Source organism: Oryx dammah, unplaced genomic scaffold, assembly GCF_014754425.2.
Source record: "Oryx dammah isolate SB20612 unplaced genomic scaffold, SCBI_Odam_1.1 HiC_scaffold_27, whole genome shotgun sequence".
Taxonomy (NCBI): Eukaryota; Metazoa; Chordata; class Mammalia; order Artiodactyla; family Bovidae; genus Oryx; species Oryx dammah.
This window is the reverse complement of record NW_024070211.1, coordinates 92,429,629-92,444,679: the sequence shown is the minus strand read 5'-3', so window position 1 is coordinate 92,444,679 and position 15,051 is coordinate 92,429,629. Positions and strand designations below refer to the sequence as shown.

General features: G+C 37.0%; 1 protein-coding gene and 1 non-coding gene across 3 annotated transcripts in view; one reads left to right on the top strand and one right to left on the bottom strand.

Annotated features, from left to right (window-relative positions):
* The window catches only part of ARL6IP6 (ADP ribosylation factor like GTPase 6 interacting protein 6), a 111,376-nt gene that overhangs the window by 92,121 nt on the left and 4,204 nt on the right, over positions 1 to 15,051 (bottom strand). For both annotated transcript variants that reach the window (XM_040229098.1, XM_040229099.1), the window contains exon 3: positions 6,364 to 6,496. In XM_040229098.1, the coding sequence (XP_040085032.1) occupies positions 6,364 to 6,496 (133 nt within the window). The remainder of the gene's footprint in view (positions 1 to 6,363; positions 6,497 to 15,051) is intronic.
* On the top strand, positions 11,451 to 11,553 carry LOC120855180. The gene has a single exon (XR_005719158.1). It is a non-coding gene; the product is annotated as a U6 spliceosomal RNA (small nuclear RNA).

Sequence of the window (15,051 nt, the reverse complement as noted above, 5' to 3'; positions counted from 1 at the left end):
TAAAGAAAGCTGAGTGATGAAGAATTGATGCTTTTGAACTGTGGTGTTGGAGAAGACTCTTGAGAGTCCCTTGGACTGCAAGATCCAACCAGTCAATCCTAAAGGAAATCAGTCCTGATATTCATTGGAAGGGCTGATGCTAAATCTGAAGCTCCAGTACTTTGGCCACCTGAGCGAAGAACTGACTAATGATGCTGGGAAAGACTGAAGCCAGAAGGGAATGACAGAGGATGAGCTGGTTGGATAGCATTACTGACTCAATGGACATGGGTTTAAGCAAGCTCCAATAGTTGTTGATGAACAGGGAAACCTGATGTGCTGCAGTCTATGGGGTCGCAAAGAGTTGGACACTACTGAGGGACTGAACTGAACTGAGATGGCATTTGTGCACAGGTAATGTGAGAGAAATCATTCTGAAGTGGAACACTCTGTTCCCTGAGAGAAAACAGTGAAGGAGAGAACAGAGTGAGACTTTATTAATAAGAACAGACTTTAACTGGATTTGGCGATATTGCATGGGCAAAAGTGCCACAGAGCAAAGACTCACAGCAAGTGCCTTTAATTGTCAGTGACATTGCTTCAATCAGTGAAATTCTCCCTGTTGATTTGAGATGGGCAAACAAAAACAATAAACATAGTTAGGTGTCAGCTATGCCACATGCAAATTATTTGGCTTTGTGCAGGCACTAATATTCCTTGGGACTCATGTCTTTATCTGTTAAAAAAAAATGGAGGACCTAGACTAACGATAACCCCTATGAGTGACTTAGAGGAGACTAAGTTCTCCAAAACCTTTAATATGAAGGTCTAAGACATCCACAGTGATCCCAGAATATTTGTTAAAAAGTTGTACTTTTTAACAGCTCAAGTACACATCTCCTATCCATATCTATCTTCCTCCCTATTCAGGAGGACTTAAGTAAGTTCTTGTGCTGACACCAGCTCAGCCTGGAAAGAACCCCAAGATTCTTTTAGGCTTTGGATTCTCTCAGGCTTTGGATTCTCTCTCTGACTGTAGTATCTTTACATGGGTGGTCATATACTTCAACGCATTAACTCCTGAAAACTATAATTAAAGCAGATTACCATTATGTGAAATATTAACTACAGAGTCAGGCACAACTGAAGTGACTTAGCATGCATGCATGCATTGGAGGAGGAAATGGCAGCCCACTCCAGTATTCTTGCCTGGAGAATCCCAGAGACGGAGGAGCCTGGTGGGCTGCCGCCTACGGGGTCACACAGAGTCAGACACGACTGAAGCGACTTAGCAGCAGCAGCAGCAGCATACTGTTAAAGTTGTCTGCTTGGAAATCACTAACAAAACCCAATGAGTAAACAGGAAAAACCTAATAAATAGTGAACTAAAGATGCTGATTAAATAGGATAGAAGAATAGGATAATGAATTATAAAGTAGGGAGAAGTGGGCAATGCCTAAATAGACACCCCAGGGAATCTAAAGTTACTGCCTCTGCCTCTAGCTCTTTAACAGCCTTTTCAGGAACTAAGAAAATAATTTAAAAGTACAATTGACCAAAATTTCCTTTTCTGCAAAGAAAGCGACTGCTTCCTAATCAAGAAGTTTATATATTTGATAATGCAGCATACCTTCTAACCCAGTAAGTTTGCAAAGTCAGCCTGACAAGCATCTTTCTTAAAAATATGCCTCTGGGGGTTTTCCCTGGCAGTCTAGTGGTTAAGACTCCATACTTTCACTGAAGGAGGCATGGGTCTGAGACCTGGTTGGGAAACTAAGATCTTGCATGCCTCAGTGAGTGGCCAAAAAAAAAAGCCTTTGAAGCCCGTTAAGTAGCTGACTAAAAATACACCTTGCAAAGTTCTTTAACCATCTTATTTCCTAAAGGTCTTCCCTTGTGGCTCAGCTGGTAAAGAATCCGCCTGCAATGCAAGAGACCTGGGTTCAATCCAGGGGTTGGGAAGATCCCCTGAAGGTTAACAGATACTCACTCCTGTATTCTGGCCTGGAGAATTTCATGGACTGTATAGTCCATGGGGTCACAAACAGTTAGACACGACTGAGCGACTTTCACTTTTCTAAAGTTCTGTGCATATGTAAAAATGAAAGTTTCTCAGCTATATCTGTTATGGACTATGTGTCCATTTCCTTACCACCTAATTTGTGTCGAAACCTTACCCTTCAACTGACTTTATTAGAAAGTGGGGCCTTTGGAGGTAATTAGGATTGGATGGGAGTCATGAGTTAAGCCCTCATGAATGGGATGTGGGATAAGTGCTCTTATAAGAGTCACAAGAAAGCTTGCATCCTCTCTCTATTCTCTGCCCTGTGAGGACACAATGAGAAGGATCTCCTCTGCAACCCAGAAGATGGACCTCACCAGAAACTGACCATGCTGGTACCATGATCTTAGAATTACAGTCTCCAGAACTGTGGGAAATAAATTTTTGTTGTTCATGAGGCTTCCTAGGTAGCTTAGATGGTAAAGAATCTGCCTGCAATGCAGGAGACCCGGGTTTGATCCTTGGGTCAGGAAGATCCCCTGGAGAAGGGCATGACATTCCACTCCAGTATTCTTGCCTGATGAATTCTATGGACAGAGGAATCTGATGGGCTACAGTCTATCGGGTTGCACAGTCAGACATGACTGAAAGACTAACACATGCACATGCATAAGCCCAGTTTATGGTACTTTTTTATAGCAGCCTGAACTAAGACAATACCTAACAAACATGAAAGTGTAAATATAAAAAAAATTTTATGAGTACAAAGGTTTTCTTTCTTATCTCAACTCCTCTAATTAACTATTGATCCAAACTGTGATTTCATTGAACGTCTCATCTAAAATTTATTATTATAACAATAAAGATTATTATTTTCTCCCCTCAAGGAGTTTGTTTCTAAGGAAGTACAACTAATTGATAGCCATAGTAAATATGGGCTTCTCAAATTTTTTTCCCACTCTACTAATTAGTTTTAAAAAATGCCCTTGGGTTTAAATCTGCAAAGGAGAGCAAATGACTGCTTTTTGTATACAAAAAAAACAAACCAATTAGACTTGATTATTTTATTCTCTTCATCCTTGATACTCATGATGGACTTAGAAATATGGAATATTTTTAATAATAAACAAAAAATAAAGAAAAAATTCTGTTTTATGTCTCAATTATCGTGCCTTTCTTTACTTTTTAATTAGTTAACGAGACCTCTGTTTAATAAATTATCTTAGAATCTAGCTATCATTTATATTAGATTTTCCTTAAAAATATATATACAGGATGATTGATCTTTAAAATATACTTAAAACATTGAAATCTCAAAGAAATATTGAATAGAAAATGTTGTAACAAAATTTAAATTAAAAATGGATTACAAATATCTATACTATGATCCCAATTTTAACTTTTAAAAAATGCTAAGAATAGAAAGATACACATTAAAATGTTGTCAGTCATTTTCTCTAATTAAGAGTTTTTCCATTATTTTTCTTTTTGTCTTTTGAATTTTTAACAAAGAACCTGTACTTTATGTAATCAGAGGAAACATTTATATTAACATCACTTTATTTTAAATAAAATATACATAACCTGTTATAAACATATTTCTACAAAAGTGTGATGTTGAAAAATAATAAAATGCATCAATCTGATTTCTCAGAACATAAAAGTCTGAAGATTTTAAGTTTCTCAAAAGGCAGAGTTGTTTCCCTGTACAAGCACTCACTCTGCTGGTGACAAAGAGAATGTACTTATATCCTGCCAGTTCTGAAGTAATTGCATTATTTGCTTCAAACACCAGAGGGCAGGGTTTTCACTAGGAAACAACTATCAGTTATCACTATGTTATATACCTTTTTCGAGTCTGTGGTTCCCGTCCTGTGATCAAATGCCACTGTATTTATTATGTCTTTTTGGACTATACTTCTATTTAGTAAATATGGATCAATTAAAATCACAGTTTGACTCAAAGCTGAAGATAAAGTTGGAAAAGTAGAGTAGGGTCACTTGGGGAACGCCTGTTAGGCTATTCTTGGGAGTCAGACTTGCTTTTGAGCTAATAGCTGATTTATCATATATAAAATTGGACTTCCCAATTTTGGGTGACTCAGACAATAAAGAATTTGCCTACAATGCAGGAGACCTGGGTTCAATCCCTGGGAAGATCTTCTGGAGAAGGGAATGGCAATCCACCCCAGTATTCTTGCCCGGAAAAATTCCATGGACAGAGGAACCTGAGGGACTACAGGCCATGGGATGGCAAACAGTCAGACACGAATGAGCAACTAAGATACACACGTATGTAAAATGAACTTCTCTCTACTTATCAATATGTAAGTCTCTGATCTGACACTATATCATATTTGAATGACTAATAAAGACATTGAAAACTGAGGTCCATCACTACTGGCTCTAGTCTAATAAAAAATGCAAAGATAAATTTTAGGAAATTAGTTAAATGTCCTTAGAATTCCAGATCCTTAAAGGAACACTGAAATGCTTTTTTCTAACTCTAAAAGCTTCTAACACATGAGTCTTAGGAATTCTGGTGATAGTGGAAGTGAAGTTGAGAGGGAAAATACTCCAAGAAGAAAGAACAGCAAGAGCAAAGCCAAAAGTTCAGTTTGTTTAGAGAATGTCACGGTAATTTGGTAATGGCTACAAGAGAGGGAGCACTGGAGAAAAAGCTGGAGATAAAGCTGGAAAAGTAGAGCAGGGTCACTTGGGGAAGGCTTGTTAGGCTATACTTGGGAGTTAGACTTGCTTTTGAAAGAACTGAGAAAGCCACTGAAGACTTTTAAACAAGGGAACTGTGACTAAGATCTGTTTTTATAAAGGCTGTAACACACAGGACAAATCAGAGTGAGAGCCTGGGAGCAGGGGACTCCAAGGAGTCAAGTACCCCAACCAAGACTTTAAATAGGGCAAAAACACCGTGGGTGCTAGGACAAATAACACCTCAAAAGGCAAGAATGACTGGACTTGCTGAAGGGCTGAATAGAGTAAAAAAGGGTTTCAGGCCTTGATAATTAGGTGGATACTTATGTCTTAGACTAGAAGTTTTAACAATTCTAAGTGCCAGGTGCTTTCTGACTCCAGGTGGCAAAGTCTACTAAATACCTGGAAATATAGGACTAGAATTCAGGGGAGAAGTGAGACATAAATAAGTAAAAGAAAAAACAATAAAATTAAGGTCTTTTTTGTGTGACTTACTGTATCATCTATATTAGACTCACACCCTCATTAAAGTTAACTGGTTGATGTCAATGAACAGCAATAGAAAATAACTGAATTGAATACTTAGCAAAATTAACTTTCGAACTCAATGTCACCCATGTAAATTATGTAAGGGCACTGCACCATTACATATAACTTAGTTTAGATTATTAATTAATCATTATCCACTCAAAACACATACACAAAATTTATTGGCAAGTATGTGATTTATGTTACATAGATAGGGATTTATTAAGATGCCTTAAATAAACTTACATATTTCATTTAAAGTGAAATCAAAAATTTTTTAAATATATTTATAAGACAGAAAAATGAATTTAAAAACAACAAAGACCATTAATAACAATGATTATTAGTAACTATCATTAGTATCAAACTTACTTACAGAGTGCCTCAAACATATTTCATTTGATCTCTATGAGTTGTCCATGGGGTGGGCAGGAACTGGCAGTAACAACAGTACCACGTATAGTACTCTTGATAACATATGTATCATTAATATAATTTATTTTCCACTCTTCATACTCTTCTCCCACTTCTTCCAACCTTAGTTTGTAGGATAAACTAGAGGTCTTAGATGCTTTCATTTGGAAAATTGTATTTAAAACCCGAGTCTTCCTAACATAAACAAACTAGATTAAAATACTGATTACCAAATTTTCTGAAACTCTTTGAAACAGAAAATACAGACCAAAGAAATTTAATGTTCCACTATAAAATAAATCTAATATTGTCTAGATATATAAATTTGGGGGGTATGCCATAAATGCTTGCTACTTATTACACAGAGTTTAAGGAAAATTTCAATCCAATTATTAAGTCTTAACTATCCAAGCATGAATTTTTAATTCAGCCTTCATAAAGTGTTTCAAATGAAATTTCATCCCAAAAGGATTAATAGCCGTCAAAGTTTCATACATCTTATTTTTTAAATTTAACTTTTAAAAACACCTCTGCATTATCCACATATAGAGTTTAAAATATTCTTCTCCACTTATCTAAAGACGGAGCCAAGCTGTACAGCCAAGCTGTAATAATATGTTGGGACCTCAACATATTATTTCAAAAATAAGCAGCCTCGTGCTTCTATTTTAGTATGTTTAACAGAGCTGGAATGGATTGGGAAAAAAAAAAGAAACAAGAATACTTACTTGAACCTGGCAGGTGAAAGAGGAGTAGGAGGAAACATTCCTGGTTCAAAGGAATCAAAGTAAGTCACTGTCCAAGAAAAGCTGCAGCAGGAGAATCCAGCAGTTAGGGATATTATAAGTAGACTCCAGAATCCTTAATGGGGAAAGAGGAGAAAACTTGAATTATTAACACCAAAGCAATTAAATTAACTCAGATCACGTTCAGAAGATCATACATATTTCTAATCCTCTAAATTATACTTAAGTGATAAAAGAGATATGAGCCTTGGAGAAAATCTTTTGTGGAAGTGTAAAATATTAAAGCACAACTAGAAGTCATATCAATGAATATTTTAATTCAATTATAATTTACTATGTGGAAAAGAATACAAATTCAACTTAAAAATAAAGCTTTTATCTTCAGTTTTATATAACTGAATGGAGAAAATGTTAAAACACTTCACTGTTAAAAAGTGTCCTAACACTTTTATTTAACTCTGTGATCACAGCTTGCTACTTTTTATTACTTAGTACTAAGTGATCCTTGAGAAACCTATATGCAGGTCAGGAAACAAGTTAGAACTGGACGTGGAGAAACAGACTGGTTCCAAATAGGAAAATGAGTACGTCAAGGCTGTATATTGTCACCCGGCTTAGTACATCATACGAAATGCTGGGCTGGAGGAAGCACAAGCTGGAATCAAGATTGCTGGGAGAAATCTCAATAACGTCAGATATGAAGATGACACCATCCTTATGGCATAAAGTGAAGAGGAACTAAAAAGCCTCTTGATGAAAGTGAAAGAGGAGAGTGCAAAAGTTGGCTTAAGGCTCAACATTCAGAAAACAAAGATCATGGCATCTGGTCCCATCACTTCATGGGAAATAGATGGGCAAACAGTGGAAACACTGGCTGACTTTATTTTGGGGGGCTTCAAAATCACTGCAGATGGTGATTGCAGCCATGAAATTAAAAGACTCTTACTCCTTGGAAGAAAAGTTATGACCAACCTAGATAGCATATTGAAAAGCAGAGACATTACTTTGCCAACAAAGGTCCATCTAGTCAAGGCTATGGTTTTTCCTGTGGTCATGTATGGATGTGAGAGTTGGACTGTGAAGAAAGCTGAGCGCTGAAGAACTGATGCTTTTGAACTGTGGTGTTGGAGAAGACTCTTGAGAGTCCCTTGGACTGCAAGGAGGTCCAAGCAGTCCATCCTAAAGGAGATCAGTCCTGGGTGTTCACTGAAAGGACTGATGCTGAAGCTGAAACTCCAGTACTTTGGCCACCTCAGGCGAAGAGTTGACTCATTGGAACAGACCCTGATGCTGGGAAGGATTGGGGGCAGGAGAAGAAGGGGACAACAGAAGATGAGATGGCTGGATGGCATCACCAACTTGATGTACATGAGTTTGAGTGAACTCCGGGAGTTGGTGATGAACAGGGAGGCCTGGCGTGCTGCGATTCATGGGGTCGCAAAGAGTTGGACACGACTGAGCGACTGAACTGAACTGATCCCTTTCTTTCCATACCATGAACTTCTGACATATGAATTAATTCTATTAGAGTATCTACTCTTTATAATTTTCCTACAAACATTACAAACCTAATCTGATTCCTTAACTTTGCTCGGTACATGAAGAAATGTTACTTTCCAATTTATAAATGAGCTGGGATCCTAGATTTTCATTCACACTGTAATGCAATTTATGAGAAATATCAAGTCAAAAGAACAGTACTACAACGAGCTGCAAGAGGAAAGAGTTAAGATATGGGAACGATGTGGGGAATAAACAGAGTGACTGAGAGAGACAAGAAATTAATCTGAAGGATTGAAGATACACATTAAAATTGCTTCCTTCATAGTTTACCAAGCCACCACTACCGATGAGTGTATCCCAGGCCTCAGGAGTACACAGAAGAAAGGCTGAGAAGACTACAACAGAGGCTGACTTATGAATTACCAAATTCCCTGGCTGCACAAAATGCACAACCAAATATAGCTTTATTTTAGCAAGGAGCAGAAAATAAATATGTGGACTGGACTGTCTGTAAACTAATTAAAACTCAGTACCAGACTGAGTTACTGAAAGAGAAACTCAGAGCAATGAAGTAATAAACAAATCTGTGGCAAAGTATTTTTGAAAGATGAACCTAATTTTTTTCTCCTGATAGTTCCCCTTCCCTTACCCCGTTTTCAAAAGATAACAAACTTTGTGTTAACTGCCCCAGAAGGATGTGGCAAAGAAAGGAGAAACAGCCCTATGTCTCTTTGGTTTTTATGTTGCAAAATTAAGGGAAAGTAGGACAGATATAAGGAGGAGGAGGGTAAAGACAAAGTATCTTGGATAGCAAGGATACAGAAAAAAATGTGTAGACAGGGAGACAGTGAGGGCTTTATCTACAGATGAGAAAGAGTCCTGGTTTTGAAAAGTGGTGTATGTGTGGTTGCATTTGTATGTGTATATGGAGAGGTGGTAGTGTTGCTGAGGCTTCCTGGTGGAGCCATCAAGAAGCCACACACACTAAAGAGGAAATGGAGCTGTATACAGAATCTTGGCAGACAGGTCCTGAGCCAAGTCTGCAGATGCCTCTGCCTTAAGTGGGGCATAGAAATAGCATATGGTCATGTGGCTTGGAAGCTGCTGCATCTGAAAGGCCATCCTGAACAGAATGCAAAATGTTTCAGCAGCAAGTCATTTGAGCAAATGTCTTGAGGACTAGATCGTATTCCCATCCCAATGTCCTGACAGAGTCAAACCCTAGAACTGTACCCAATGTGGGACTGAGCAGAGAGAACCTGAGTAAAGACTGAGGGCAACCATCCTGCCAACTCAGAGACTGTATGGGGACTGTGGTGGAATGATGGAAAATTCTAAATATCTAAAAAAGTGAGAAAGACACAAAATAACCAACAACAAAAGGTGAGGCTCCCTAAGGTCCATCAGGCTTTTTTATTCAAGTGCTTTAACAGAACACTTACCGGATTTAATACAAAAATATTCTTGAGTCTTCAGAAATAACTACTATTCTATGATCTAAGTGCCTGCCTCATTTGGGGCATTTTAGTTATTTTACATTCACTTTGAACTGATCAACAGTTACATCCCTGATAAAAGTCACATTACAACAATAAGGCTAAAAGAGTACATTGCAGTACTGTGGTCTAGAAGTGTGTGTATGCTTCTGAAATTACTCAATTCATGTATGAACAAGCAGAAAAGCCACAAAAGTTGGCAGTTCACAACTACATTTTTTAACAAAACTCTTGAAGTTAAAAATTTGATAACTTATGTTTTATAAACCCTTTTTACCAAGTTAACATAATTTTTTAAAGGTACGTAAAAATTAAGTTAGTCTTCCTTCTCCAATTTACCAACTGTTTCTAAAAGCAATCAGTTTATTGTTCATCTTTTGTAAAAATTATAGGTAATGTAGATAGCTATGTACAAGAATGAGCCAGTTACATACAAATGTATGCCATGTATTTATTTTCTCAGTTTATTTTCCACAAATGGGATTCTCACTAGAAAAACTGTCCTGAACTTTTTCACACAACATTTTTAGAGACCTTCCATATCCAGTACACATAGCCACAATTCCACTGCATATTTTTATTATTGCACTTTTCATTATTAAAAACAAAGCTGCCAAGTAACATTCTTATACAGTTATACAAAGACATCTGTAACAAATTTATGAACAACTGCTATGTCAAAGGATACAGGTCTTTAAATACACACATCCTTGTTTCTTTTCTATAGTTAATTTTCATCAATTTATATGATATGATAGAAAATCTCTTTCATCCACTGTAACCCCCTGGACTCAATGGTTTCACCTAAAGCAAATACGAGAGTAGGTGGGAAATTCCGTTCCCATACTGGGAAAGGTGTCTTATTAAAAAATGTTATGCTATCAGTTACATTCTTCTAAGATGTATTCCTGTCATAAATAAACAAGAGGACAAGATGTGACCACATATTGATAAATTCCAAGTTCTGTTTTAGAGCTTCTGACGTTTGAAATGTTTAAGTAAACTGAAAAAGTATGAAATATAATGCAGTAATAAAAAAAGAATGAGGCAGAACCATGTTTACTAAGACAGAACGAACTCCGAGGTATTCTAATGAAGCTGCAGCATATGCATGATCACAATTATTTTTCCTACAGCTGTGATAAAACCACATATCTTAAGTTATTATACTTATTATAGACATATAAACACATAGAAAAAGACCTGAAAATACACAAGTAGATTAATGGTCACCTTTGTTTTAATGAAATTTTTTTCATGAGACTATAACTCATATAACTAAGTTATGAAATTAAAAATCAAAATTAACAGGTAGTTTTATAAGCTGTAAAAGCTGTAACTACCTGGCTACTAATAAAAGCTTTGATGGACTTATGCATAGAACTAATCAACAATTTTAATGGTAAGCAAATGTGTGCAACTTTATCAAAAAGCTCAACAGCCATGGGTCTTCAAACTTATTTCCAAGTACAGGAGCAGAGGAAAGGGGTCTTTCCTCCCCTACCAGTGCCATCTGACCTGAACACACAGTTGGAGTACAGCAGCTGCACTGATAAAGGTCTCCACTCAACTATTCTGTCAATCTGCCACTCAGCTTGTAGGAATTCCACTCCCTTTCCTATTAAAAGGTTAAGGAGTGAAAAGGAATATTCTGATTGAAACTGATGAAACTTGAGTTAAGTATCATTTGTAGTTTTCCAATCCTGTTAAAACATCATATTCACAAGGGAAACTTTAAAAAAAACTTTTTTATTATGAACAATTTCAAACATACACAAAAGTAGAAGAAAGAATATAGTGAGTGCTCACTTTGGCAGCACATAAGGCGATGGCTCCCCACTCCACTCCTCTTGCCTGGAAAATCCCATGGACAGGGGAGCCTGGTAGGCTGCAGTCCATGCGGTCACTACGAGTTGGACACGACTGAGCGACTTGACTTTCACTTTTCACTTTCATGCATTGGAGAAGGAAATGGCAACCCACTCCAGTGTTCTTGCCTGGAGAATCCCAGGGACGGGGGAGCCTGGTGGGCTGCCGTCTATGGGGTCACACAGAGTCGGACACAAATGAAGTGACTTAGCAGTAGCAGCATAGTAAAACTGCAACAATCCAGAGATTAGCATGGCCCCTGTGCAAGCATGACATGCATATTTATTAAGTGTTCCACATTTTTGGAAGCAATCTAGATGTCCACTGACAGATGAATGCATAGAGAAGCTATGGTATATGTATACAATGGAATATTACTTAGCCAACTTAGCTCCATAATCTGTAAAACATCTTCATTTTTAGATTTTTAAACAATCTGAATGCTCAATCCAGTGATTTTCCCCCCTATTCCTTTCCAATCACCTGACATTAGCATTTGTCCATTTACAAAAAGTATCAAAAAAATTAGTAGGCACAGACTCATAAAAGATGAAAAAGAACATTATACATATTTTAGCAAAAGGGGATGGTTTGTGTTTTTGCCTTCGTCCTGTTAAATGACACCTGGCTGAGAATACAATAGTTTTCCTGAAAACAACCAGATGGTAAATATCCTCAGCTCCACTTACCATCAGGTCTCTTTCCCAACTACTCAACTCTGACGTTTTAGCATGAAAGCAGCCATAGTCAATACATAAAACAATGGGGCACAGGTATGCTACAATGAAATTCAATTTACAAAAACAGGTAGCAGATCAGGGTTCGCTGACCTCTGCTCTGGAATATTTTATCAAATTATTTTATTCTTTTCAGCATAGTTGAGAATAACTGATGAGTAATATTAAATGATTCCTAATATAATACAATAACAAAGTGTTTCCAGATACAAGAAAATAAATCATTAAAATCTTATAATGCATTTTAGATATATAAAAGAGGCCAATGCACCAATAAGGTAATTTCAAGATTAAATAAGCTTTATTCTATCAAAAAAAATATATCTCAATTTTCTCTTTATTCCGTGGAAGATCCCATAAGTAAGAATAAGCGACATGAAATAATTCTTACAAAAAGAACTACTCAAGAAAATTTTAAAATGAAGACTGGGGCCAACAGACCCTGAGAGGATACTGAGAGTGCAGCCTATTAGGTGACTTTAACTCCAGGAGACTAAGGATAGGGTCTGAAATTTTATAAATTTAGAGTAAGAAATCTTCAGGGTTTTTTGTTTGTTTGCTGTTGCTATAACTGAGGAATAAAAACTACTAGACTAGTGGTTCTTGTAAACTAGCAGCATGAGCATCACCTAGAAATCTATGAGGAATGAAAATTTCTGGGCTCTACCTTATACTTACTGAACAGAAACTCTAGGTGCTGCTGCTGCTGCTAAGTTGCTTCAGTCGTGTCTGACTCTGTGCGATCCCATAGACGGCAGCCCACCAGGCTCCCCTGTCCCTGGGATTCTCCAGGCAAGAACACTGGACTGGGCTGCCATTTCCTTCTCCAATGCATGAAAGTGAAAAGTGAAAGGGAAGTTGCTCAGTCGTGTCTGACTCTTCACGACCCCTTGGACTGCAGCCTACCAGGCTCCTCCATCCATGGGATTTTCCAGGCAAGAGTGCTGGAGTGGGGTGCCATTGCCTTCTCCACTAGACTAGGTGAAGCCCAGCAAAACGCTTTAACAAGTTTTCCAGGTGATTCTGATGCTAACTTGTCTGACTTCATTAGCCTAAGAAACATCCTTTCCATCAGCTGGGCCAGGTAGCACCACACTAACAATAATAAACCAATTTCTTGAGAAATAGAGCTCCTAATGTCTAGTTCTCATTAATACTTTTACGTGTTAAGAGAAGACTTGTAATGATTTAATGACTAATAATTCAGCTGCACACTGATAATTCCGGATAATGATCTGTACTGTTTTTGCCTTGTTACCACGCCTAAGCTATCTGATGGCATAAATTCTAATATACACTGTCTTGAGTTTTGATTTAGAACGAGTATTTTATATTTATGGATGCAGGATAGTTGGGAATACCAGGTGAGATAACACATTTTTGGCATACTGTAATAGTTCAGTACTGTTGTTAATTGTTGAACATGGTTTTCACACTTTCTTAAACTTACACTTGTGCTTTTTTTAAACAAAGTTTTTCTCATTAGGCGTTACAGTCATTCATTACAAACAACAGAGATTAAAAAAACTATAATTTCAAAATTCAGATAAGCTAACAGTTTGGTTGTATCCTTCCAGTGTTTTAGGGCTTTTTGCTTTTCTCTTCTTTTTTTGCTTTGGTTCTTTTACTGTTATCAGCAATATAAAAATTTTACAAAGACTCTGCTGCAGAATAGGATAACATATTTGTGAATTATTAGATGAAATATTAGAGTTACCCTACCCAGCTACAGAAAGTACTATATTATTTCCTTAGTAGACTGTGGGCTCAAATTATAAGGTTCATATTATACAGCCACTAAAAAGCTCAAGTTTATGGTTTCAATCAGCTTTCACTGTGGGGAAGAAACTGAGTCCGTTGCTACCAACTTGCACCTTTCTAAGAGAATGGGTCATTTCCCAACATATCCTTTCCCTTGGAAATTTTTACCATATTTCTAATGTTCTGTCTCTTTCAGTTATGATGGTACAAAGTCTCACTTATCACTCTGCAGAAGAAAAGAAATCAATCATCACCTCTTTAAATGAGCAGGCTTCATCTTTGTCAGTCATCTCTTCTCTGGAAAATGTGTAGAAGCCTGGAAACACCTCAAGCATAAAACGAGCAGTAAATGGGCAGCTAAAAAATAAACAGCCCTTGACACTGCAAGATGCTAGGAATCTGCTCCTAGCCACAAAAGAGACTTAAAGGTAACTACTAACTAATAGATGTCATAGGAACCAAAGATCAAATTTAAAACCGTTTTTAGACACTGAAGGAACTCCACAAAATCTGATTACAATTTCTGTATAGTACTATTTACAGTGTTTGTAAAAGTACTAGCACTACATTTGATAACAACAGTCTCAGATTAAGGAGTATTTGCTAAGGGTTAATTCCTTCTATTATTTTATGCACTTATTTCAGATTTGCCTCAAATAAAAAATCATTTATCATTCTTTCTGATACTTTCCTAGTTATAAAACTTAGAAAAAAATGCAAAAATTGGAAATAGGACTAACTGTGAAACATGATAAAATCTGGGAAAATGCTGACAGAAAAGCAAATGTAGAAAATGAAACAGTTCAATGTTATATATGATTAGTGCAATCAATTTGGCCAGAAAATAACTTCAAGGAGGAATGGCTGGAATGTGATTTTCAACTAAATGACCTTAAGTTTTATTTTATTAATTTATCTGAAAAATAGGCTTACAGGACAATTATAAAAGGAAAGCCCTACGAACTCTGCAGTGTGATTCCAATGGCACCCAGGGAAGATTTGGGGAGATGAGTTCCAAAGCCAGCCAAAAGTATTAATCACATCTCCTTGGTGGGACTACCTCACTAGTTAAGTTGAACACTGTAATAGCCTAATCCTGTTGGCCATTAGGATCAATAAACTCCCAAAGGCACTGATACGATGCTCATTAGGAACCTTTTTAAAGCAACTATAAATGGGGCTCCCCATGAACATTTCTTTCACAGAAACAAGCATGAGCATAGCAGTGTCTCAGCTCCTTTAGAAACTAAGTTTTTTAACAGGCATTTAGGCTTATATATTGTTCCTTTCAGTCAAGAGTTGAC